Source organism: Mirounga angustirostris, unplaced genomic scaffold (genome assembly GCF_029215605.1).
Source record: "Mirounga angustirostris isolate CCGP_5_RB_7025 unplaced genomic scaffold, mMirAng1.0.hap1 SCAF_15, whole genome shotgun sequence".
NCBI classification, from domain to species: Eukaryota; Metazoa; Chordata; class Mammalia; order Carnivora; family Phocidae; genus Mirounga; species Mirounga angustirostris.
In genome coordinates this window covers 23,193,081-23,216,827 of record NW_026991723.1, presented here as the reverse complement: position 1 = coordinate 23,216,827, position 23,747 = coordinate 23,193,081, and the positions used below count along the sequence as shown (strand labels likewise).

The 23,747-nt window shown below is 44.3% G+C and overlaps 1 protein-coding gene across 1 annotated transcript in view; it reads right to left on the bottom strand.

The window, feature by feature from the left end:
• Positions 1-1,010: 1,010 nt before the first annotated feature.
• Positions 1,011-23,747, bottom strand: part of LOC135362747 (spermatogenesis-associated protein 31D1-like) — a 46,550-nt gene continuing 23,813 nt past the window's right edge. The window contains exons 4-7 of the mRNA XM_064579875.1: positions 10,456-10,517; positions 9,496-9,736; positions 5,388-5,448; positions 1,011-5,115 (exon numbers count right to left, since the gene is read on the bottom strand). Coding sequence (XP_064435945.1) covers positions 1,011-5,115; positions 5,388-5,448; positions 9,496-9,736; positions 10,456-10,517 — 4,469 coding nt within the window. The remainder of the gene's footprint in view (positions 5,116-5,387; positions 5,449-9,495; positions 9,737-10,455; positions 10,518-23,747) is intronic.

Genomic DNA, 23,747 nt, shown 5'->3' with positions numbered 1-23,747 from the left:
GCAGATATTGTTTGAGTACTCAAGGAACAGCCCCATGCCTTTTTGGTATAAGGCATCAGTAGGCTGTGCCGTGCTCCCATTGGCCTCAAAGTGGTGGTGCTTAGGTCAGACTGAGGAAGAAGGGGAGCAGGACAGGGTCAAGATAAGGGGATGAGTAGACATAAGTCTTTGTTCCACCAGCAAGGTCACTCTTTCAACTTTTCATTTCTTCAAAGGTGTCTTACCCTGGAAGGTGGTAGCTGCCTGGTCAACATTCCTGCCACTAACAGCTAAGTGATGCTTTTGTTCTGCATTTGTTCTGCACAAAACGTCATCAGTCGGGCAGCCTGAAGAAAGGCCCAGGGAAGGGGAGCGCTTCCAGTGGGACACCTCAATGTCAAGTTTAACGTGACTCACATGACAGATTCTTAAGCAGCATCTATGCTGTTCTTCGACCCTACCCCAACCGCCCAAGGTCAACTGGGACGACACCCTCCCCCGAACACTCCCATTCAGAGTTCACCCACCTGTGGGATCCTCTGATCACTGACTTCTACATAATGATTAAGCTACTGTGTAGTAACAGTGAAGTAAAAACAGTGGCTTAATCATTATTTTCTGAAAACTATACCTGTGTTTGATCCTAGAACACTTGCTCTAAAGGGTATAAAACATTCAATGAGGGCAAAGGTGTGAGCTACTATACATTTTCAGTAAGGCTAAGCCAAAGGGCAGGAGACAGAGCCCATCTCCTCAAACTTCATCAGGAATTGGGCTTTGGGGGTCTTGGGGGGCACATGATATCTATTTCTCAAGAGCTCCGGGAGACTAGTCACCTTTTAGAAGCCAAAGGAAGCAATCAGTAACAGCTGAACTGAGTTACCTGAAACCCATGCCCCCAGTACAGTACACAGAAAAGACATTGCTATTATTAGAGAAACATTTATTGGAGAGAATCAATATTCTTCACAAGGGATTATTTTGGGGTGGGAAATATCCCCCCCTGGAAATTCTGGAGAAGGGTTTTCGGTCTAAATAGTAGAGTCAGATCTCTGAACACAGTGCCTTGGGCAGTGGTGAGTGGCCGGAGGCCCCCGGCCAGCTTGATGCCTGCAGGTGGCGTGTGGGTGGGGTGCAGGCTCCCTGTGGGGCGTGGATAGGGGATACTTGTTATGCAGTCGCTGGTCCTTAAATGCCACAGCTTTCTGTGGCTGTCTGTCCTTGTCTCTGATCTGTCTAATACTTCCAGGATGGCCTTGGCCAGCAAAGACAGCTTGTTGGTGGCAGGACTTGGTATTTGTCACCTTACAGGAGGGAGCCCTGTAGTTGAAAGGATACCCCTGGACAGGCTGTGCCTGGGCCTGCACTTGTGCTTCCTGCTGAGTTTTCCCATACTTGGTTGGGGAGGGAATGGGCTGTTGAGGGCAGGTGCTATCTATTGCATGCCAACGCCCCACTTTCTCTTTTAGGAACTCCCCAACGTCTGTCATGGATTTCTGAGCTTTGGTTGTCCCAGTAAAGGCAGTTCTACCTTTAAGTAGGCCTCTGCTTTCCACAGATGATAGAGGGCTGCGCTTCTCCTGGGAGTTTTCTTGCCTCTTGCATTTTATCCCTGGATTAAGCCATTGCAAAAAATGCTTCATTTTTTTTCTGAAAGGGCTTTCAGAAGGAGGCTGACCCTTCTGGGAAAGGCTTTCAGGAGGCGGCTGACCCTTCTGTGATAGGGTCTGGGAAGGCTTGCTTCCCAGCTTTTCCTTCAGTAGCACGTCCTGAGTAGGGAACCTCTTCTTCAATGCCACATCCTCAGTAGGGAAACTGTTCCTTTTAAGTTGGGATGTCCCCAGTCCTGCATCCCCTCCACCAAGCTCTTGTGCCTTGGAGCCCGGAGGGCTCATGGTCACCGCAGCTGGTGGGAGATTCTTATTCTGGCACTTCCTTAAGACATGCCTAGGGACCCAAGGCTTCTGCTGTTGTTCCATACTAATTCCTGTGTCCTCTGGATGGACATGCAGCACCTGAGAAGCTCCCATGTCCCCACTGGAGACACCCTGGGCATGAGTCAGTGAGGCCTTGTAAGTCAAACTCTCTGAGGCAGGGGGCAGGCCAGTGCGTTGGGCTTGGGCCCGGCTACGCTCTCTTTTTTCCAGTTTAATCTTTAACTCACACAACAGTTGTTCTTTAAGGCTTGAGGATTTAGGATCTTGGGGAATTGATAGGTTTGGTGGGGGGCTTTTAATGGGGATGGTAGTTTTGACTTTATTATCATTCACCTTTATGATTTGGGAGCTTACTGGCGTGCTGGTTGTCAAGGTATTAGATTGTGATTGATGAGCATCAAGTTGCTTGGCCCTGAATATCTCCCTGGACACTGTGGGCACAATGACAGGTTCTAGATTCTTCTCTTTGCCCTGTTGCATTCCTCCTCTACCTCTAGAATTTGCACTCTTATCCTTTGGCTCATGTCTGGCCCCAGCTTGCCTTGCAGGCAGCTTTGGGGGCCATCTGTTGCCTCTGGTGTCATGTTTGTTGGGTGTAAGAGTCTGTGTGCCATCCTTAATCTTCTGAACATCCTCTACAAACTCATGGTTGAAAGCAGAGGGTGATTGCCTCGGAATTCTCTGTTCTTCCTTGCCCACAGTTGAGGCGGCAGGGAGAGGATGATCCAGGATGGGGGCTGAATTTGCTGTTCCCACTTTGTCTCCATGGAGAGATTTAGAGCTGCCTCTAAGGGAGTTGAAGCCCCCCGGTTTGGAATTTACCTCAGAAATCAGGTTGGTTGAGGAGGAAAAGCTAGAATGGGATGTGTCCTTTATCAGTTTAAAGAGCTCTATGGATTCAAGGACCCTGGGGGGAAGGCCCCACGTCATCCTCATATGAAACTTTTTAATATGGGCTTCCAGCATCTGTTGTGCACTAGATTTAATAAAGGGAAGCTCCTGGAAGGTATTCAGGGAGTAGTCCTGAACCTCTGATGGTGGCAAACTTCTCTGTTTTATTTCAGTGTGGGAGTTCTCAGAAAGAAGCGATGTCTGCTTCATACTATGCCATGAATTGTGCACAGTCCCGGGGAGCTGACCCTCATTGATTTCCTCAAACTTTTTGCTCAAATGTATTTTCAAGACATTTTCAAGTTGTCTCTGACCTAAAGTCTCCACAGACACTGTTGAGTTTTTCTCTGATGGGCTCCTAAGTTCTTTTTCAGAATCATACCCCATAACATTACCTGAAGAGCTCTCTGGGTCACTCAACAGATAATCTTTTGGGCCATTCTCTGGGTTGGGTCCCTGATCCTTCTCCAGGTCATCGTTGTCCTTCTCCAGGTCATCATCCTCTAGCTGAATCATTTCTGAGTCCCCCTCAGAGCTTTCAGATTCGCTCAATTTACTCTCACTCTTAGAGATCCATGTGCGTCCATGATAGCGCTGCAAATTAGGGGTCTCTGAAAAAATACTTGGACTCATCAGTGATAGAGACTTACAGATCCTGCGGCACAGGCCCCACCGGTGTTGGATGAGCCTCTTTCGAAGGTGACGCTCTAGTTTTGTTCGAAGCTCATCAGTGAGAGGAAACTGCCCAGGAAGGATAGAGATTGCAACACGGGCCTGGGAGGCCCGGTGATTAAGAGAAGGGTTAGGAGCTGAAGGACAGAAGTCCTCCTGGGATCTTTGGACAACAGCGGGTAAACCCCACACAGTTTCCTGTTCCTTCTGCAACATGTTCCATTCCAGCTGTTGCATTTCAGTTGACAGGAGACATTCTGATTCCTTCTCAGGTCTGTGAAAACACACTCCACAGACCTTAATCTGGGTTAGAGGACCAGATGGCAGGATTGGGAGTGGGGACTGAAGGTGGGCCTGGGGCTGGACCTGAGGGATAGGTAGGGGCTGGGGTTGGGGCTGGTTCTCAGGCAAGCACAGAGGAAGAGGATGGGGAACTACTGGGGATTCCTGCTCTGTGGAGGCATTCGAGATTCTGTTAAAAATGAAGATGGAAGAATAACTATCCAAGACATGGGCAGCAGAGAACAAGGACTCACTATGCAGAGTTGGGAGACCCCAGAAGAGCTGGATAGGGGTTTGCTGTAAATGGCCCTCCTTTAAGGTGGTTGTAGGATATGGGGGCTGCCAATGTACATACAGCTCCCTTGATTGGTCTTTGCTGCTCCAGAAAGGAAGGGGGACTGCCAAGTCATGTTTATCAGCAGTTGTTTGTTTTGGAACAGAACCCTTTTTCCTTTCCTTCCACATCCAGAAGTCACTCCTCTTTTGGACTTGTTTCTCTAGGAGTGCCAGGACATCAGGGCTGAGAAGTGAGAGGTTAGCAGGCTCCACAAGCTTGGCTGCAGGGTCTCCCCTGGAAGAAGCCTCTGAAGAATGGAGGGCCAGCAACTCGTGATGGACATTATATGGAGCCAAATTTGAAGGGAGGAAGTCTTTGGCATGAGTTTGCCACCAAGGGAAGTCTAAAATTGACAATCTGGGAGCATTAATGCCCATGATTGTCGGGACATAAGTAGGCAACCCACCAGAGCTATCTGGAGATGAGATCTCTGGAACAGGCGTCATTGAGATGGAAATCGATTTAGATTGAGTCATAGTTAAACTGCAGTCTGGCGGTGGTGAACCAGACAGGGTTGGTGGTGCATTAGGACAAGCAAAGGTCTCAGTATTTAGAGACAAAGTGGCCTCTGGATGGACAGCAGGATCCACTGTCTGAGCATCATTTGGTGGGATTGGAGGAAAGGCAAGGGACTGGGGTGGGAAATTGTCCTTTGGGAATTCGGAATCCAAGGGAGGAAAAGACTCTGGTGGCAAAGAATCACCCGGTGGTGAGGGTGGAAAAAAGTCAGCCAAGGGGGTCACTGGGTTAGGTGAGAAGATGGAGGCAGGTGGTGGGGAAGGCTCAGGCAGAGAAGCTGATATTAGGTCTCCTGGAGGGCCTGCTGAGGAGTCAGGGGAGAGAGTGAACGATGAGGAAGTCACAGAGGCTGTGGAAGCCAAGGGAGTAGCATCTTCCAGGGCCTCTGGGAACAGCAGCCGATTGATCTCAGCAGTTGTCCTATTACACACCTCACAGGAGGGGTCTGGACATAGCAGTTGACGAAAGTGGATGGTATCATGATGCCGGCCTAGGGGGCTGCAGGAGACAGGAGGTACAAAGCTGCAGCCAGGACCAGGACAAGGGAAGGAGGACATGCTGGCCTGGCAAGAGGGAGGGGCCACCTGAAGCCTGCTGACCCCTCCCAATGCCCCCCCCTTTATGACTTCACAACGTACTCAGTAGCCTTCACCCCAATACCTGTTCCTATGGCTACCCCCTCCCATGGCTATAGCAGGCTGCACTGAATCCTACAATTGCATAAAACGTCCTCTAAGAGGGATCAGGATAAAAGGGGAAAGACTGGTCACCTTCTTAAAACAGACATCAGCTTCCGGACTTCCTCATCTTCTCTCTGGGAGCATCTGTAGTCTGGGAAACCGGGAGAATGGGATATATGTAGTGAAAGTAGAAACATAGGCATTAATACAAGAGTCCCCTTCTGGGACACCCATGGGATATTAGACTCTGAAAGCCCAAATAATCAATAGATGAGGTCAAATGGTCAATGATGTGATCCTGGTTAGTATTCTTGCTTCATGGATAAAGTACTTTCATGTAAATTATCTCATGTGATACTCAGACCACCTCTGTGATGCACAGAGGTCAGTGGTTACCTCAGGGAAGGGTCCTGAGTATCCATGATGTCACAAGTCTTTCACAAAGTCAGGAGACAGAAGTTCTGACTCTTGACATCTCACACAGCCACCTTCTGGGCAACACCCACTGCCCAGATCCATCACCGCTTCATGCTCAGGAAGAGACTCAGAGCAGGGAATCTAAGGGTCTCAGGTTCTGACTGCTCTGAGGCCTCTGTTTTCTAAGAGGGACTGTGTCTAGCAGCTGACCTCCTCAGAGGTCATGGGCCTGAGCCCTCATGGAAGGGACAGGAAGGGTCACCCTTGGAGAGCTCAGGTAGAATAGGCAGAATCTTACCTTTCAGCGTCCCACCTTTCCTCCTCCTCTTGGCTCTGCCCTGACGCTAGAACAAAAATAAAAGAATGGGGGGGGGGGGTTGGGACTCATCCGTCACTCTTAAAATGGAGACACTCTTTATCCAAGAATAGTACGACTTTATTTCAATTAATAGAACTTTGTGTTCCTTGCTTTTATCGATTTTTAAAGGTGATAAAATGTTTTCAATATTTCTTCAAAAAATTTAAAGGAGGATTTTATCTGGGAGGTCCACACTTGAGAGTCTCAGTCAGAAGTCCTTTGTTCAATGAGGACATAGAAAATGAAGTCTGGGCGCGCCTGGGTAGCACAGTCAGTTAGGCGTCAGCCTTTGGCTCAGGTCATCATCTCAAGGGTCCTAGGATCGAGTCCCATGTCAGGCTCCCTGCTCAGCGAGTCTGCTTGTCCCTCTCCCACTGCCTCTCCCCCTGCCTATGCTCTCTCTTGGGACGCCTGGGTGGCTCGGTCGGTTAAGCGTCTGCGTTCGGCTCAGGTCATGCTCCCAGGGTCCTGGGATTGAACCCCACATTGGGCTCCCTGCTCAGCGGGGAGTCTGCTTCTCCCTCTCCCTCAGCCCCTCCGCCTGGCTTGTGCTCGCTCTCACACTCTCCAATAAATAAAATCTTAAAGAAAAAAAAAAAGAAAGAAAGAATATGAAGTCCAACAGTCACATCTGTGCTCCCTCAGGTAGGACCCTGTATCCTAGGACGTAGTTCAGACCCCAGTCTCTTCCCAGAGGCTCAGCACCATTCTCCTGATCAGCCCAACATGAAGGCTTGATCGAGTGATGCCTGACATGGGAATGTGACTTATGATCAAATGCTGGGAAACATTCTCGTACAGATTCCATACTCTCTAAATAAGGACTACAGAATCCCTGTGTTTGGGATTTTACCCAAGACCTGCCACCACATCCAGATAGCCTGTGAGTTTGAAGTAGAAACCTTAGTCCTTCCTTAACCCTTAGCCCTTCCAGACCTCCTGTCCTAGAGAAGCGAATGTCTCTTCTCTTAGACTTCCCATTTTAGGTGTTTCTCTGACCCTACCAAACTCATTTTAAATTTTGGGATTAGGAGCTCAGTCAAGTTAAGCATCTGCCGTCAGCTCAGGTCATGATTCCAGGGTCCTGGGGATCAAGCCCCACATCAGGCTCTGTGCTCCACAGGGAGCCTTCTTCTCCCTCTCCCTCTGCTCCTTCTCCCCAACTTGGGCTCTGTCTTATTTATCAAATATATAAATAAAATCTTTAAAGTAAATAAGATTTGGGATTAGAAATGGAAACCATAATAATCTGTGTTGAGGGCTCCTTACCTTTTGGGTGGGTTTGGTTTTCCAAGTTGGAAATGGAAGCATCAGGTAGCACAGGAACAGAAGAAGCAATCCCAACCCACACAGGAAGGTGAAGTTGGGGTCAATCTCCAACCATGTTGAGCTGAAGCTCAGACATGGTTCAGTATAGGTATTCAGAAATGAGAGAACATTCCAATTTTTGAACTCCATTGTCTGAATCGCAAGGCTGCCTGTAGGCAACTGAGCTCTTAAGTGTGCAGACGCTGAATATATATCCTCCCCAAGCTCACATCACAGAACACGTAAGAGTCACAAAGGGTTTCGGGGGGTGGGGTGAATTGAAGAGGGTGTGTCCACAACCCCTCCCCGCCCACCACTAACCCAGAAGACCCCTCCACCTCTCCTAGGTCCTTCAGGTCTCTCTGCCCTACCCTGCCATCCTATTTCCTATGGCTATATTCCTCTATGCTACCTTAATGAAATTTTCTGCTTGTTCCATCTATAGCCCGTATATTACCTGGGTCCCCCTTTACTGTCTGGAGACCTTGACTTGGGTCTTACCAGTTCCACTGCCTTGAAAGTTTGCAAAACTACCTGGAATTTTTGCTTGTACCCTGACATTTACACTCAGGATCACATATGTCCTCAAATCCATCTTTCCTATAGAATGTGTTTGCCTGGGGCACCTGGGTGGCTCAGTCGGTTAAGTGTCTGCCTTCGGCTCAGGTCATGATCCCAGGGTCCAGGGATGGAGCCCCACATCGGGCTCCCTGCTCAGCGGGGAGCCTGCTTCTCCCTCTCCCTCTGCCTGCAGCGCCCCTGCTTGTGCTCTCTCTGTCAAATAAATAAAATCTTTTTAAAAAATGTTTTTGCCTCACATGAGCCCAGATACAGACCTTAAAGTTCTTTCACACTTATTTAGTTTTGTCCATGTTGCATAGCACATTTCAGTTTTTGTTTTATTCAGCCTTTAGTATCTTCAGTCAGAGAGGCTGACTCAATCAAAATCAATAATGCATTATTCAATATTCCCAAAACTAAAATCAGTCAAAAATAAATGTAAATCATTAAACCTTCAAATGGTCTTCGACGTAAGTCTGTAGCACTTACTTTCCTGAAGTTAATGAAGCTAAACTGCATAAAAATCTTGGGGACATGCTACACACACACACACACACACACACACACACACAGAGACACACCCTTTGACAAAACAATCCAGTGTTTTTCAAATTGAAGAATAAAGTGTTTTCTCCTTTTATTTCACTCTTCCATAAAATTTTGACCCCAGTTCTTACTCTACCTAAAATACAGGCTATCTGTGTTCTGTACATCAGTTCCCTATGAGGTGTACAAATCTCTTCTCAGTGAGTTGCGGCACTGTAACAGAAGTACCATAGACTGGGTGGTTTAAACAACACATATTTTTTTCATAGTTCTGGAGGATAAGAAGTCCAAGATCAAGGCACAGAGGAGATTCAGTGTCTGTTGAGCCCTACTTCTTGGCTCACAGGCAGGTCCCTACAACCTCATGTGGCAGAAAAAGTGGGTGAGAGGTTTCTGGCGTCTCTTTTCTAAGGGTACTAATCTCATTTATGAGAGCCCCACCCTCATGACCTAATCACCTCCCAACGTCCCCATCTCCTCATACCATCACACTGGGATTAGGGTTTCAACATATGAATTTGGGGAGGAGCACAAACAGTTCATAAACTCCCCAAAGGCCGGGATAGGTTACAGTGCGCTAAGCCAGTGATCCCCTCAGGCCTCTGGTGGCCGAGGGTAGCCTTGAAGAGCCTCATCTGATTGCCCTTGTGGGCCTTGTATATCTTTCCCTGAGAGTGCCTTGCCATGAAAAAGGGTTGAGAAGCCCCACCCTATATGATCATCCCCACATATGTTTCAACCTGTGACATTTTTCCAGGCTCCTTTTGTCAGGTTTAAATAATCCCAATATTTCCCTCCACTCTTCCTACGTCTTCTTTTCTAAACTCTTTATCTTCATGACAGCTCTCCTCTGAATGGCCTCCTAACTCCTCATGTCTTTCTTAAACTGCGATGCCCTTTATTTGACACCCCTGGCCTAGCACTGTTAACTCATCGTCTGTGAAAGGGTAGGACAGCCTTCACCCTGGCCCAGCAGAGTCTCCTTTCAATTATGCAGGAACAGGTTGCCTGCCCGGAAGATCAAATCTGCCGAGAGCACCACTTCCTCCTCATCCTGACATGCAGTCCCAGCCACATTTTCCTTTAATATTTTCTTTTGGAAGCCAAGAGACACAAACATCTGTAAGTCCTGGTCTCTGTCCTTAAGGGCCTCATGGTGCTGTTCTAGGGAAAAGCCCTCTGCAGGCCGAGAGTTACACGTGTACACAGGACAGGTGTCCTGCTGCATTTGTGAATTGCCAGGTGATCTCTGGAACACAGGAGCAAAGTGACAGGTACTATGGGTCGCAAATGCTCAAACACATCATGCCCCTTAGAAAAGGCAACTCTGCATGTCCAACCTCTCCAGTTTTCTGACACAAAGTAATGATTCTTTGAGAAGATAGTCAAAGAACGTCCTTTCTCTTTTAAAAGGGCGTATGTTGACTAGATATCCTTATGCACATTTATGTGCCTTGAATTAAAAGTTTTTTCAGAACCTGGTAGAAGTTCCTTCAAAATTTAAAGGAACAAGATATTAAAGGTATATATATATAATCTCACCAAAAATAACCTCCACGGATATTCAGTAGGGGAGGTTCACAGCACTTACCTTCTCTACACTAAAATCAAGTGTAAATGATTTGCTAACTTTTAAAGAAGTTTACTGGGAGCAACCGCACAATCACCCCATGATGTGAGCAGGACAGGTATTATAGTGTCCCTATTATGAAAGAACAAAACTGAAGCTCGGAGAGGGTAAGTGACTTCTCTAGATCACTCAGTTGTAAGTAGCAGAGCACTGACAATGAAATCCCCAATGTTCTCAACACCTCTATTTTAAACAATAAGTGATTTCTTAAAAAGTCACCCTACTCCTAAAATTAAAGCAGCTGTGTGGCTAAAAATATCCACTTTGTCCATTAACTGCTGGCAAGTTTGTGAAGAAAAGTTAAGTTCTTTTTGTTATTCTGTCACCCCTTTAGGTACCTTTTCCTTTTCATGCTTGGCACCAATGTCTTTACAGGTTTTCTCTACTGCCCTCTGAAAACCTGCTTTCAAGAGCCATATTACGAATGACTCTCAGTAAGGTGTAAGTGAATAACGATAGTTTAAAATGCCATCCTTCTCAGGAATACATCTCACACAATCTACATACATCTAACTTAATGTGCATAAAGTCATACAGAATGAATTATACATGAATTCATTATAACCCTCACAATGATTTACACAAAATCCAATTAACATTCTATGAAACTTCTGGAGAATCTGACTAGATTCTGATGTTCTCAGGAAGAAAAATAAGTTTATCACTGAAAGTCTTGAAGAAAGCATATGAGATGGGACTAGCCACACTACATATTTAGATATAAGGCCGTATCGTATCATTAAAGTAATTTACTACTGAAAGAAACAATGTATAGACACAGAACACAGACCAGAGTTAGTCCGGAAATTGATCTGGATCCATGTAAGAATTTGCTAGAAAATAAAAATGACATCACCAAAAAGGAACTTGTACAGGAGTAACTGAGTAGGAATTTAAGGAAAATAAAATGTCTAGATGCATCGCTCCTAGTGTACAACAAAATAAGCCCCAGATACACCAAAAAGTTAAATATTTAAAAATATCTTTTTCCAAATGCCCAAGCAAGGTGTTAGACCTGTGAATTTAAGACCCAGGATGAGGGGTGCCAGGGTGGCTCAGGTCACAATCCCGGGGTCATGAGCATCTTGCCTTCAGCTCAGGTCATGATCCCAGGGTCCTGGGATCGAGCCCCGCATCGGGCTCCCTGCTCAGTGGGGAGCCTGCTTCTCCCTCTCCCTCTGCTCTCTCTCTTTCAGAGGAATCAATCAATCAATCAATCAATCAATCAATATCTCAAACAAAACAAAACAAAAACCAAACCAGGATGACTTTCTAAGCTTAAAATCCTTTTAAGAAATCATAAAGCAGAAGACCCAACTACTAAGATTCATAAAATTTAAAACTTCTATTTGTTAGGGGGGAAAAAAAAGAACAAACAACTACTTTTTAAAAAGCACACTGGGAAGATTACATTCGGGAAATCTGGCAAAAAGTTAGCATCTTTAGAAAAGGCATGATTTTACTACTATAACAGGAGAGAACATTTTCATATTTATTATTTGTTGGTGAATATTTTCTGTCATGGCCTTTGTTCAAGGCAGCAGAATTAATCTCCTTAAAATGCCATTTCCTGGGGCACCTGGGTGGTTCAGTCTGTTAAGCATCTGCCTTTGGCTCAGGTCATGGGATCCCAGGGTCCTGGGATCGAGTCCCGCATCGGGCTCCCTGCTCAGTGGGGAGCCTGCTTCTCCCTCTCCCTCTGCCGCTCCTCCTGCTTGTTCCCTCTCTCTCTCTGCTCTGTCAAACAAATAAAATCTTTATTAAAAAAAAACAAACATTTCCTTATGACATTTCCTTGTGACAAGAGTATAGCAATTCTGTCGCTTACCATTCTCTGACCTCAGCCATTTTAGTACATATATACTTGACATATCCCTATACCATCTGCACACAATATTTATTTAATAATTTTCTTTAAATCAACTCTGTTTCACTTAAATGAACTTTGTTCTAGCCAATAATTTCTGTTTAGCCAATAATCATTGTTAGATGTTAAAATTTAAATCAGTAAACCTTGAGCAAAGCAAATGATCTGACCCTCCACAATGTGGGTGAGCCTCATCCAATCTGGTGAAGGACTTGAGAGAAAAGACTGAGGTCCTCCAAAGAAGGAATTCTGCCTCCGGACTGCCGTAGGATTCAAGATTGCAACATCAGCTCCTGCTACAATTTCCAGCCCGATCACCTGCCCCGCAAATTTTGAACTTGCCAACTTCCACACTCACAAGAGCCGACTCCTTAAAAGAATGCCCACCCTTACCCCTTTGTGTGTGTGTCTCTGTGTGTGTGTGTGTGTGTGTGTGTACATCTCCTATCCTATTGGTTCTGTTTCTCTGGAGAACCCTAATACCCTTACCAGCCTTCGGGAGCACTGACTTTCCAAATCGCATTCAAATGTCTTGGCCTAGATGCCCATGCTTACCTCAATCTAGCTCTTCCTTCTGATTCCATGTTCATTTCATGTGACTTCCCAGTGTGTACTCCGCGTTACTCCAGCTGGTCACCTCACATTGTTATCTGTGCTCCGCATTCTGCCGAGAATGCCTCGCTTTGCCTGCCAGCCCTTCCCTGTTCCTGCCTTTGGGGCCTGGATACATGTCCACATGAGGAGCTGAGGAAGAAATAAAAGGCGGAATGAGATCCTCACACCTAGAAATATGCAAAACCAGCTTTGGCAAGGAAGGTTTCATCTCGTGTGCCAATTCTGACCAATTGGTGGCAGTTACTTGGAACGTTTTAGGAAGGATTCGGAGGCTGTGTCTGTCAGAAAGCATGCGGGGATCTATTAGTGATGTCTGACAGTAGAAGGGCCAGGGTGGTAATAAACTTCCTACATAACTGCCACTTCTACATTTACATATGTAGAGAAAGTCAACAGGAGCATTGAAACAAAGGAAGGAGTACAGAGAACAGGCTACATTTGCCTCCCAAACATCTCCTTTTCCACAGAGTACCAAATGTTAAGACAGAATATGCCTGCTGGGGCGAGTGCTTTTGGGAAGACAAACAAGCCAAGATGTCAGTTTAGCAATTCCTTGACCACATGCTGCCCAGCACCTGGACACTGGGACCTCCTCATAAATGCCTTTGCCCCAGTTCTCTTGCGGCAGCAAAAGTTGCACTGGTCCCTCCCCCACATCCCTGCCTTCCCACCCACCCCTGAATTGCTGAAATGAGAACAGGAGCAACCCTGTTCAGCACACCAAGATCAGAGTAATGGATACAGATCTTCCTGAAAGTCAAACCAAAACTGTCCTAGTAGAAAATCACGCTCCGCCTGGTTTTCAGTGGCTCTTTCCCATAGTCTTTAAGGTTGGGGTGGGCGGAGCATGATTATTTATGCAGCTGCATTAGGTTACTTTCATTCATTCTGGACTTGAGCACTTCTTTCCAACAGGACAGTGTGATAGGCACTAAAGATACAAAGAGAAATCGTATTTGGTCTCTGCTTTCAGGGAGCTCCTAGCATAAATGATAGTCAAAGAATATTCAGAAACATTATCTTAGACCAAGGTCAGCAAACTTTTTCTGTCAGATAATAAATGTTTTCAGCACTGCAGGTCATGTGTTCTCTGTTGCGACTGCTCAACTGTGCTCAGTTGTAATACAAAAACAGTCATAGACAGTACTTAAATAGATCGTCATGGCTATGTTCCAATAAAAATTTGTCTACAGAAAAAGGCTGCTGGCCAGATTTGGCCTTTAGTTTGCTAATCACTGCCTCAGACTTATTGGGCAAATTAGGACCTGAGATGAACATCTCTCAAAGCAAAAGGTAAAAAAAAAAAAAAAAAAAATGGCTCTGCTTTTGGTTAGTGTGGTTGCTTGAGTAATCAGAACCTTATTCCTTGATGGTGATTTTTTTAAATTTATTAAAACTCCAAATAAGATCTATGGCATCTCCTGTGAATATGTGAGGAAATAAAGCAGTTACGTTTAATAACAGAATGGCTTTATTCACTTAAAAATATTTTTAATTCAAGATTTGCCATAGTCATAATTCATTTAATGAGGTACAATTGCCAAACATGAAAATGGTGTTGTCGAAATCCACAGGGCAGAGTGGAGAAAGCCATAGAGGGAAATAAGAAAAGTCTCATTGAATGTGCATAGTGGAAATGTGTCCCCATCATGCACAGAGTTCTTAATTTTTCAAATCATCATGGAATATTCTGGAAAAACCACCCTTGCCCCAAAACATCAACAAAGGTTTCCTTTTTCGTTCAAGCTCCAGCCCCTCCCCCGCCCTAGCAACTAGAAATTAATTGAGCAATGGGGCAAATAAAGAAGTCTGGAAGAAATTTGAGGGAAGATCAGAAAGTACACTTAATATTAGTACACTGATGTTCTAATGAAATCCTGGCCTTACAAAAAGAACTTGTTTCTAAGAAGTTGATTTGAGAACTCCATTGAATCACAAAGGCTTTGGGTAGATGATGCCACCAGCTCAGTTAGTATGACAAAGCAACTCATCTCCCAAAGTCCATCGCACTTTTCCTCATTGATATCATTAAACTTCATAGTGTCCTAAAGATTAGGAAGAAAAGTACTCTTTGTTTTACTGTGAAACCAACGTCCAGACAGATTCAGCTTCGGTCAGTAGCACAATCACTGCCATCAGTCACAAAACGACTTCTGTTTCTAGAGGTGACCACAGAAGCAAAACTGAGGAAGTAGACTTCGCTTCCACATCACTGATGCCCCTGCTCTCCCCTGATACATAATTCCCTTTATATTTAAATCCCCATCAAACTATCCCAAAGATGTCAGCTGATAAATATTAATATACCTTTTACTCCCAATTAGGTATTTATCTACATTTTCAAAAAGGACTTTTTTAAAAGTCCAAAGCATCATTACAGCTCTAGCACTGATTCCTAACGGCAAAACCCCAAGCATCACCAGTAATAAAATAACTTTATTAAGCAAGGGAGACAGGTTCTTCTCAAACGAATGCTGACTAGTTTCCTGAGCACTTACGAAATGGTCTTCATGGATTAAGACTGTAGTGGGGAACCAGCTGTCCATTCACCATATCAAACATGTTTCTCACAATTTAAACACAAAATGTTATGTCATTTTAAGCTATCCAGTGGGTCTAGTTAACTAAATTTCTTTCTAAGTGTGTTTACAAAAAGCCTCAACTCTCAAGATTGTGAAATAAAACAAGAAACACACATCTCTTGGTCGCCCACTCTCTACTTATTGTATGGTGCCAGAGGCTGGGAATGCTAAGAAATATAAGACATGAGTCCTGTCCTGAAGTAGTCTGCATGGTCAAAACAAAAATAAATAGCAAAGCAAATCATCATTTGATAGGTATAAATCCCTACAAAACTGCAATTATACACACGCCAAACTACTCAGGTTTCTTTTTACTGGTTTCCCACTGCATTTAGAATAAAGACACAACTTCTCAACAGGGCTGATGAAAACTCTTAACCTCTAGGTGACAGTCTTTTCTCGGGCCGTGGGTCCACTTGCTCTCTCCGCTCCACATACCATCCATCCTTCAGTCCCTTGTTCTTGCCATACTCTCTCCCACCCCAGGGCCTTTGAACAGGCTTTTATCTTGAGCCTGGAAGGTTCTTCACTCCCCTTTCTCCCTAGATAATTCCTTTTCATTATCAGCACTTAGATCAGTTTTCACCCCCCCCCATTATGTTCTTTCATTGCCCCCATATGCCTACCCTTGGTATTTTTCATTGTAGCAAATCGTCTATTCATTTCGTAATTACTGTATTAATAGATTTCTCTCACTTCAAAGCTCCATGAAGGCAAGGATGATGTATATTTTTAGCTTATCACTGAATCACTTATGCTTAGCATTATTAATAGGGGTCCAACAGATATTTGTCTGAATAAATGGATAAACAAATAAATGAACATCTGGACTTGTATAAATAAACTAATCCATATCTTTTTTATTTGATAATAATCATTTAATATATAATTATTAAAGTCTAAAGTTCACTCAGCAAATACTTATAAAATTCCTACTATGTACCTGGCACTCTGCTAGACACTGGAATATAAATATGAAGACACTGTCCCTCTCCAAGCTGCCTACTGAGAGAGACAGACAAGTAAACAGATCATTACAACCTAACGTATGTTACAGGTAAGAGAAATCCAACATGTCATGAGAACACAGAGACAAGAATTAACTCTGCCTAGGGAAGCTGAGGAAGACTCCTAAGGAAGTGACGTCTGAGCACTTGAAGAAACAGAGAGAAGTGCGACAGCACACTAGTGAGAGAAGGCATTCTATGCAGAAAATGGAACATGAGGGGGCGCCTGGGTGGCTCAGCTGGTTATGCATCCAACTCTTGATTTGGGCTCAGGGTTGTGAGATCAAGCCCTGGGGTGAGCTCTGCACTGGGCGTGGAGCCTGCTTGAGATTTTCTCTCTCCCTCTCCCTCTGCCCCTCACCCCCACCCCCACCCCCCAAAAAAGAAAATGGAACATGAAAAAGGTCAAAAGATTTGAAGAGGTTGAGATAGGCATGGAAAGGCAAGTCATTTGGTACCACTGTGACTGCAACGTATGGAATGGGAATGACTTGAATTCAGGTGGAGACTCCAGGCTGAGGTCCAGTGACGAGCATGAGAATCCGAGCTAAGAACAACCTGCCCAAGTGGGACTGAATGGCAGTTGGTGGCAGGTACAGAATAGAGGTTGGAAAAGGACTAAGAAAGAGAAAGATACCTCCATGGGAACAACGGGGGATGTTTGGGAATCAGGGGCCCCCCGGACTGGAATTGCCTTTTCAAAATCACACTTCCTAGGGCAGTGTTTCCCACACTACCCTAATGATAACAGTCATCACATAGCTATTAAAATATGTATTCTAAAGACCTATCCCAACCCCTCTGAATCAGCATCCCCAAGGAGAAGACTGGAAATCTGAATATTGAGCCAACACCTCAGGTCAATCTTATTATCGGGGAAGCTTGAGAAACTTCTATTCCACCTTCAAGTAAGGCTCACGACCCTTTCCCTAGCACTGTCTATTGGCCTATCAGGGGTGTGGCTGTCCAAGAAAATATCAATGCCAATTAACAACATAATGACCCTTATTTCCAATTTAACAATAAAATACGACTGCGTTGGCACAGGAAAAATACAAGTATGGTCACTATCTTATTAGGAGAATCGCACAGTCTCCTGAAGAAAAAGTTCAACTAATTATGCACAAAAGATAGAGAAACTAGACTCTGTGCAGAAGGAAGAAAGCCATGAACTTCTCCCATTAGTGCAGTGGCTGTGGGTGATGTCTTGGGTCTCCAAATTCATTTGCTTCTCCCCAAGTGACCAACAAATCACCAGTTGAGGCCTGAAGAGTTGTGCAACCAATTGCAGAACAACTGAAGTTCTTTCAACATTTAGTTGTTCAGCTTTTCACCAACAGAGGATGGAGAAAAGATACTTACTACATAGCACAGCCTTGTCTGAGTTTATCACACCCCTATAGCAGAAAACAAAATAAAAACACAACGCTTTCTATGCTATTGAGGTATCAGTGTTGAGAATTGATGGCGGCCATACTGTAATCATTTGAATGCCAGCCCTTCATTTAGCCCCACACTTCCTGTGGCAAGCCGGGTCACTGCTTGACTATGACTGCAGATGTAAATGGACACTTGGGGGTTGCATGAAGCTTTTTTTTTTTTAATTTAAATTTTAGTTAGTGAACATACAGTGCAATATTGTTTTCTGGAGTAAAATTCAGTTATTCATCACTTACATACAACACCCATAAAGCTCATCACAACAAGTGCCCTCCTTAATCCCCATCCCCCGTCTGGCCCATCCCCCACCCACCTCCCTCCATCAACCCTCAGTTTGTTCTCTCTCATTAAGAGTCTCATGGTTTGTTTCCCTCTCTCCTTTTTTTTCTTTTCCCCCTTCCCATATACATGAACCATTTCTAATGGAGAGCTTTTGCCCTTTTGGGAATCCAGCTGGGTAACTACCTCCAACCCCAGAACTCACTGAAAAGCTAGGCAGTGGAATCTCTGGTTGTTGATACAACTTCCTTGATGGTTTTAGTTAAATAATTTCACAGCTCTATGCCTCAGTTTCGCCACCCACAATTCATTGCAAATGCTTTTTAACCTGTATCACATAATACTATAAAAGTGAAAGACGTTTTTAAGAGTTTGCTTGACAGTATATCAAAATTATTTGTTGTCATCAAGCCATATTTAAATGGCAGCCTTTTGTTCCCATGGGCAAATATGTATAATCTGCTGTATTTCTCATTTTTAAATTAGAGTCAGTGATGCTGAATTTACAGTAGGCTCCCCATTTGAGGCAACACAAATTGCAGGGAGGGGAAAGGTATGTTCAAAAGCAGAACCTGAGAGGTGAATACTGCTATGTCTATATGTCATCTTTCTTCCCTAATGACATTTGAAAGTGAGATAGGATGCTCTTAATAAAAGATGACTTGCTTTCCAAAATGTCCCACTGATTTGGTCAAAGAGGATCTGGAGAAGGAGAGCAATGACAGTTGGGAGGCAAAAAGAGTAATTCCTACAAATTTCTACAAATTCCAGAAATCGCACTGGGTAGGCCAATGGATTTAAATGAGGATCCCAGGAAAAACTGAGCATTGCTGCGTAAATGGCCATCCCTAATTTTATGGATCTAATATCCAGTCACAAAATGATCCATGGGGTTTTCCAACATTTCTTGCCCTTTAGTCCACAGTGGAATTTCTCAAAGTATGTTTTCAATGGATGATGATTATGAATTATATGGAAAAAATAAAATGGGAGGGTCATGTTCAGAACCCATGTATATATGGACACTTGATTCATGGCAAAAATGAAACTACAGGGAGTGGGGAAAGAATGGTCATCATAATAAATGGTGCTAGAACAACTGGGCATCCATAAGGGAGAAAATGATATTGCATCTATGACATTAGAGTAAAACAAACAAACAAAAAATCACACTGCATATTTGACATCTCATATATAGAGCAGTGCTTCTCAAAGTTGGTTTATGGACCACTTGCATTCAGGTCACTGGTGTGATAATTAAATATACAGGCTCTCCTCATTACCATAGACCTGCTGATTCCCTAGGAATGAGACCTTAAGAATCTGCATTTTTATCAAACTCCCCTAGATCACTTTTAGCACACTAAAGCTTGAGTTTCACCAGCAGAGTGTTTGGCAGTTATAGAAACAACCATCTGAATCCAGGGTCTGCCACTTATGGGCAAATTAATGAATCTGTCTAAAAGCAGTTTTCTTATCAGTAAAGCGGTGATAACACTAACCTCATAGATAGGTTGCGAGGATGAAGTGAGATACTAGATTTACAGTGCTTAGCACAGTCTTAGCTCATAGTAAACACTCAGTAAATGTTAGTTACTTTCCCCATCCAGTAAACCTACCAGAAATGAAGAGTTTTCAGTCACTAACAAAAATCTTCAACTATAAAATTATAGTTTGGTGCTGGTAAAATGGAATATAAAGCACATACCTTTATCACGTGTATTAACAAGTAAGTGGTGAGTATTTGGTCTTGAGAACTAATTTGGAGGTACTACTTGGAGAACATAGCTATTCATTCAGATACCCCCACCTAAGAAGTCATGGTCTCATCCAAAGATGCAACTTTAGAATTTGTGCATATGATGCAGTGACAAACATCTACCCAGTGACCCTGATGAGCTAAGTCACCTTGGTCATCAATTCAATGATAGATTAATTTATTTGGCAAAGGTTTACCGGAAGATTATGATGTCCCAGGCCCTGTAGCAGATGCTGAGCATTAAGAAGAAAATGATACAGTCCTTGCCCTCCAGTAGCATCTAGTTTGTGAATATTCCAGCATGTCATCTTCATTCTTGCATTTATTAAACAGTACTTCTCAACCAATTTTTGTTGTTGTTGTTGTTGTTGTTATCAAACAGCGAGAAGATTGGAAAAGCCTAGTTTTATGGGCAGGGTATTTATGGCTGAATCAGGGATAAAAGAAAGCTATTAAACAATAAATGCACCTAGCTCCCTCTCCTTCTCCTGTCCCCCAGAGCAAACGCTTGTCTTTGGAACTTTGAAAACATGGCCAGATTTTCTTCCAGCATCCAGCACTACTGATGAGAAATGTGCCACAACGGAGGAATGAAGGGAACTACCCTGGGGCAGTAAAAGCTACCTTAGCACCCTCTCGGGCTGGTACATTCCCCTGCTTGCTCTTCAGCACCGAGGGACTCATGGTCAATGCGGGGAAGAAAGAGCCGCTTCAGGAAAGAAAAGGCAAAGAAAGCAGGAGTCTGGGCTCCACTGTGCCCAGACAGTCCTAACCGGGGACACCTGAGATTCAGACAAGACATTCTGCAGAGACAGTGCATACCAGTTTCTTAGGGCTGCCGTAACAAAGCTCAACACACTGGGTGCCTTACACAACAGAAATTTATTCTTTTACCATTCTGTAGGCTAAGAAAGTCAACAGCAAGGTATCAGCAGGGCCATGCTCCCTCCAAATGGTCTAGGGAAGAATCTGTTCCCCACCTCTCCCCTAGCTTCCTGGTGTTCCTTGGCTTGTAGCTACGTCACTCCAATCTCTGCCTCCATCTTCCCCTTCGCCTTCTTCCCTCCGTGTCCTCTCTTCTTAAAAGGACACCAGTCCTTGGGTGAAAGGTTCACCCGAATCTAGGATGTTCCTCTAAATTTAACTAATTATATCTCCAAAGACCCTATTTCTCAATAATCACATTCTGAGGTGGAGATGGACTTAGGGGAGGTGACTGTTCAACCCAGCCCAGTCTCAGTAGAGCGTGGTTTTAGGAGGGGATGGTGACGAGGCAGGGATGGGAGCAAAGGTGGACAGAAATGGCTGCTCACTTAGCATCCGGCGGCACCGAAGTAGTCAGGGCTGCCTTCCACATATTCCTACCTCCACCAGCAGGGCTCCCATAGCCACAGGAACAATAGGCACAGGCCCAAGTTACTTTAGGGGCCCACAAAAATGTTTCAAACTCTTAAAATCTACAAACATAAACAAATACAATCCAACCGGATTACCCGTATATTTATATGGATGCAGTCCATAAAATACAGCTTTTAATATTCTAGGCAAAAATGCCTAGGGCACACAAAAATCACAGTGCAGCCCTATTCCCTAACGTTCCTGCTCACACTTTCCACCTGAAATTTCCTTCCTCTCTGCCACCATGTTGTCTTACCCTTCAGGACTCAATTTATCAGTCAGTGCCTCAGGGAACATTCCTCGACAACCACCCCCTCTCCCGTCCCTTCCATTCCCCTGGCGCATCCCCGCACCTAGCTTGTTTATGTGCTCCTCATGCACATAGCTCTATCATTCCACATCCACACTGTCCGATCACCCATCGCATGGCATCACTCAGAGACTAAGTACCACCTATCACTGTGCAGCAGACGCTACTCCTCCTCCACGCAGGCCCCTTTGTCCTCAGAGTGCACTCATCCCCCAGACGTCACGGGCATCAGCTACTAAGGCTTACACCTCAAGTCACCCAGAGGAAATGTCCTTGCCTGACGGAAGTGTCCGGGGACGCTTGGGAGTTTACATTAGCCTCCACTCACACTCGGCCCCAGGGTGGTCCACAGCCCATCGGCGACTGACAGCAGGGATATAACAGCCCTGCTTCTTCCCCTGCTTCTTTCCCTCTCACCTTCCCAGCATTCCCTCAGTTTATCACTTACATAAGAATTCCCACCTCAATCTCTGCTTCTAGGGAGCATGACCTAAGAGGCTTTGTATCTCTCCGACTGGCAGTAAGTACTACGTGGCAAAAATTCTCTAATAAACAAACACACTGAATGAATGAATGAATGAATGAATGAATGAATGAATGAATGAATGAAGTGTTAGAGACACATGGAAGCAAGTATCAAAGACTTACCCAGGCCTCTACGAGGGCTGAACTGCTAATAAAAGAACTTCTGTCCTCGATAAACTAAAAACCTGAACAGGAAGAAAAGCCAGGGTGTAGGTTCCAGAACAGCAGTACAAGAAGGGTTCCTGACAAAAACTGGAGAAGGGTCTAACAATGAGACCTGAGGAACAGCATCTACTGTTGGCCGGCACATCACTCACACACACCAACAGACTAATGATAGTAAGCCATCAAAACGGAACCAGGTTTCTTTAGATTCTCTAAGACTGCATCGGCCCCAGAGCTGGGCATGAGATGAGTTTACGAGCACGGACTACAAGGTTGGTGCAGATGAATTTTTGTGAACAATGAGTTGATGATAAACGGGTTGCCTTTGAAGACCTAAGACCTCATGACAGTGCCCTGGTGAGCCTAAAAGTGTGATCATAGATGTGGTTCTTTGTAATTGAAGTAGCTCCTCTCAACCTTTGCAACAGTTCTGGAGCTGAGCAGATGGCAGGGGAGGGCTTGACTAAGTGGTGAAGTTTCAGCTGCAAAAGGCAATTCCTAGAATGACAATTCAGAAAGTCATTTCCCCCAACACTTATCATATTGGCAGAGGTTCGTGAATCTTTTTAGGAAAATGAGAAGGAAGCAGTGCATCAGAATAAGGCGTCCTGTGTGTGGTTAGGTTCTGCGGAAGCAAACACAACTGAATCCAAATCTTCCCTTGTGTTTGCTATTCCCAAGGAAAGGGGCCAGACTTGTTTGTAAATTAAATAATGCCGAAAACGCTAAAGCCTAGGGTCTGCGGTATAACAAACCTCCAGCACACGAAGCAAGTGCTAAATGCATTCTGGAACCGGTGTACCATAGTTTCAGCTGAGCTGCTCCAACCCTACCTGGCATTACAGACCCATGTAGCTTCTAGTTTTATCTTACAAAGAAACGGCAAGGTTGTAGAAAGAGCATAATCTGGACTCAAAGCCTGTCTCTGATACTAAATAACTCTATGATCTTGAACAAATTACTTTTCCTTTCTGAGCCTGTTTCCACAAATGTAAAATGGGGGGGGGGGACCAATAGCTATCTCAAAGGATTATTGTAAGAATTCAGTGTGATGATGTATATGAAGGTCACTAGCAGTCAGTATGACCTTAAAGTGTTACCAGTTGTGTTTTTGTTTGCTTGTTTTTCTGTTTATTTCTATTCCGCCTAGCTTGGCACAAGGTTATGTCAAAGTAACTGTTGTCCTTTCAAATTCTTTCAGTTCTGGCTCATCTATAGTTTTTCCCTTATCTTTAAGCAACTTTAATATTAAGATATTTAATTAAAAATTTTGTTTTCCTTAAAGTTTCATAGCTTTCATTCTGTGTGAATAAGGCAGTACGGTTTGGCTTTGGGGGTTTTAGTTTTGATCCTTTACAATGTGCACATAACAGAAACTGTAAATGTATTTGATATTCAGAAGCTATAAATGTATTGTCTTTTAATAAGGACTGTTTTAATCCAGGTTAATTTAATCAAATGCCACAGAAGTGTTATCGGTGGAGATTATTTCTGTGGCAAATAACAGAAAAGCTATTTAACTGGTTTACACAATGAAGTGTAAAGTCTATAACTGAAAAGTCTATAGGACTTTTCATGGTTTGGTCCAGGCTCTGGCTCAGTTTTTCCGCAGTTTCTCTTTCAGTTCTGTCTGCCTTCAGACATTGGCTTTGTTCTGGGGCTGGCCTCCTAAAATGGCGGCCA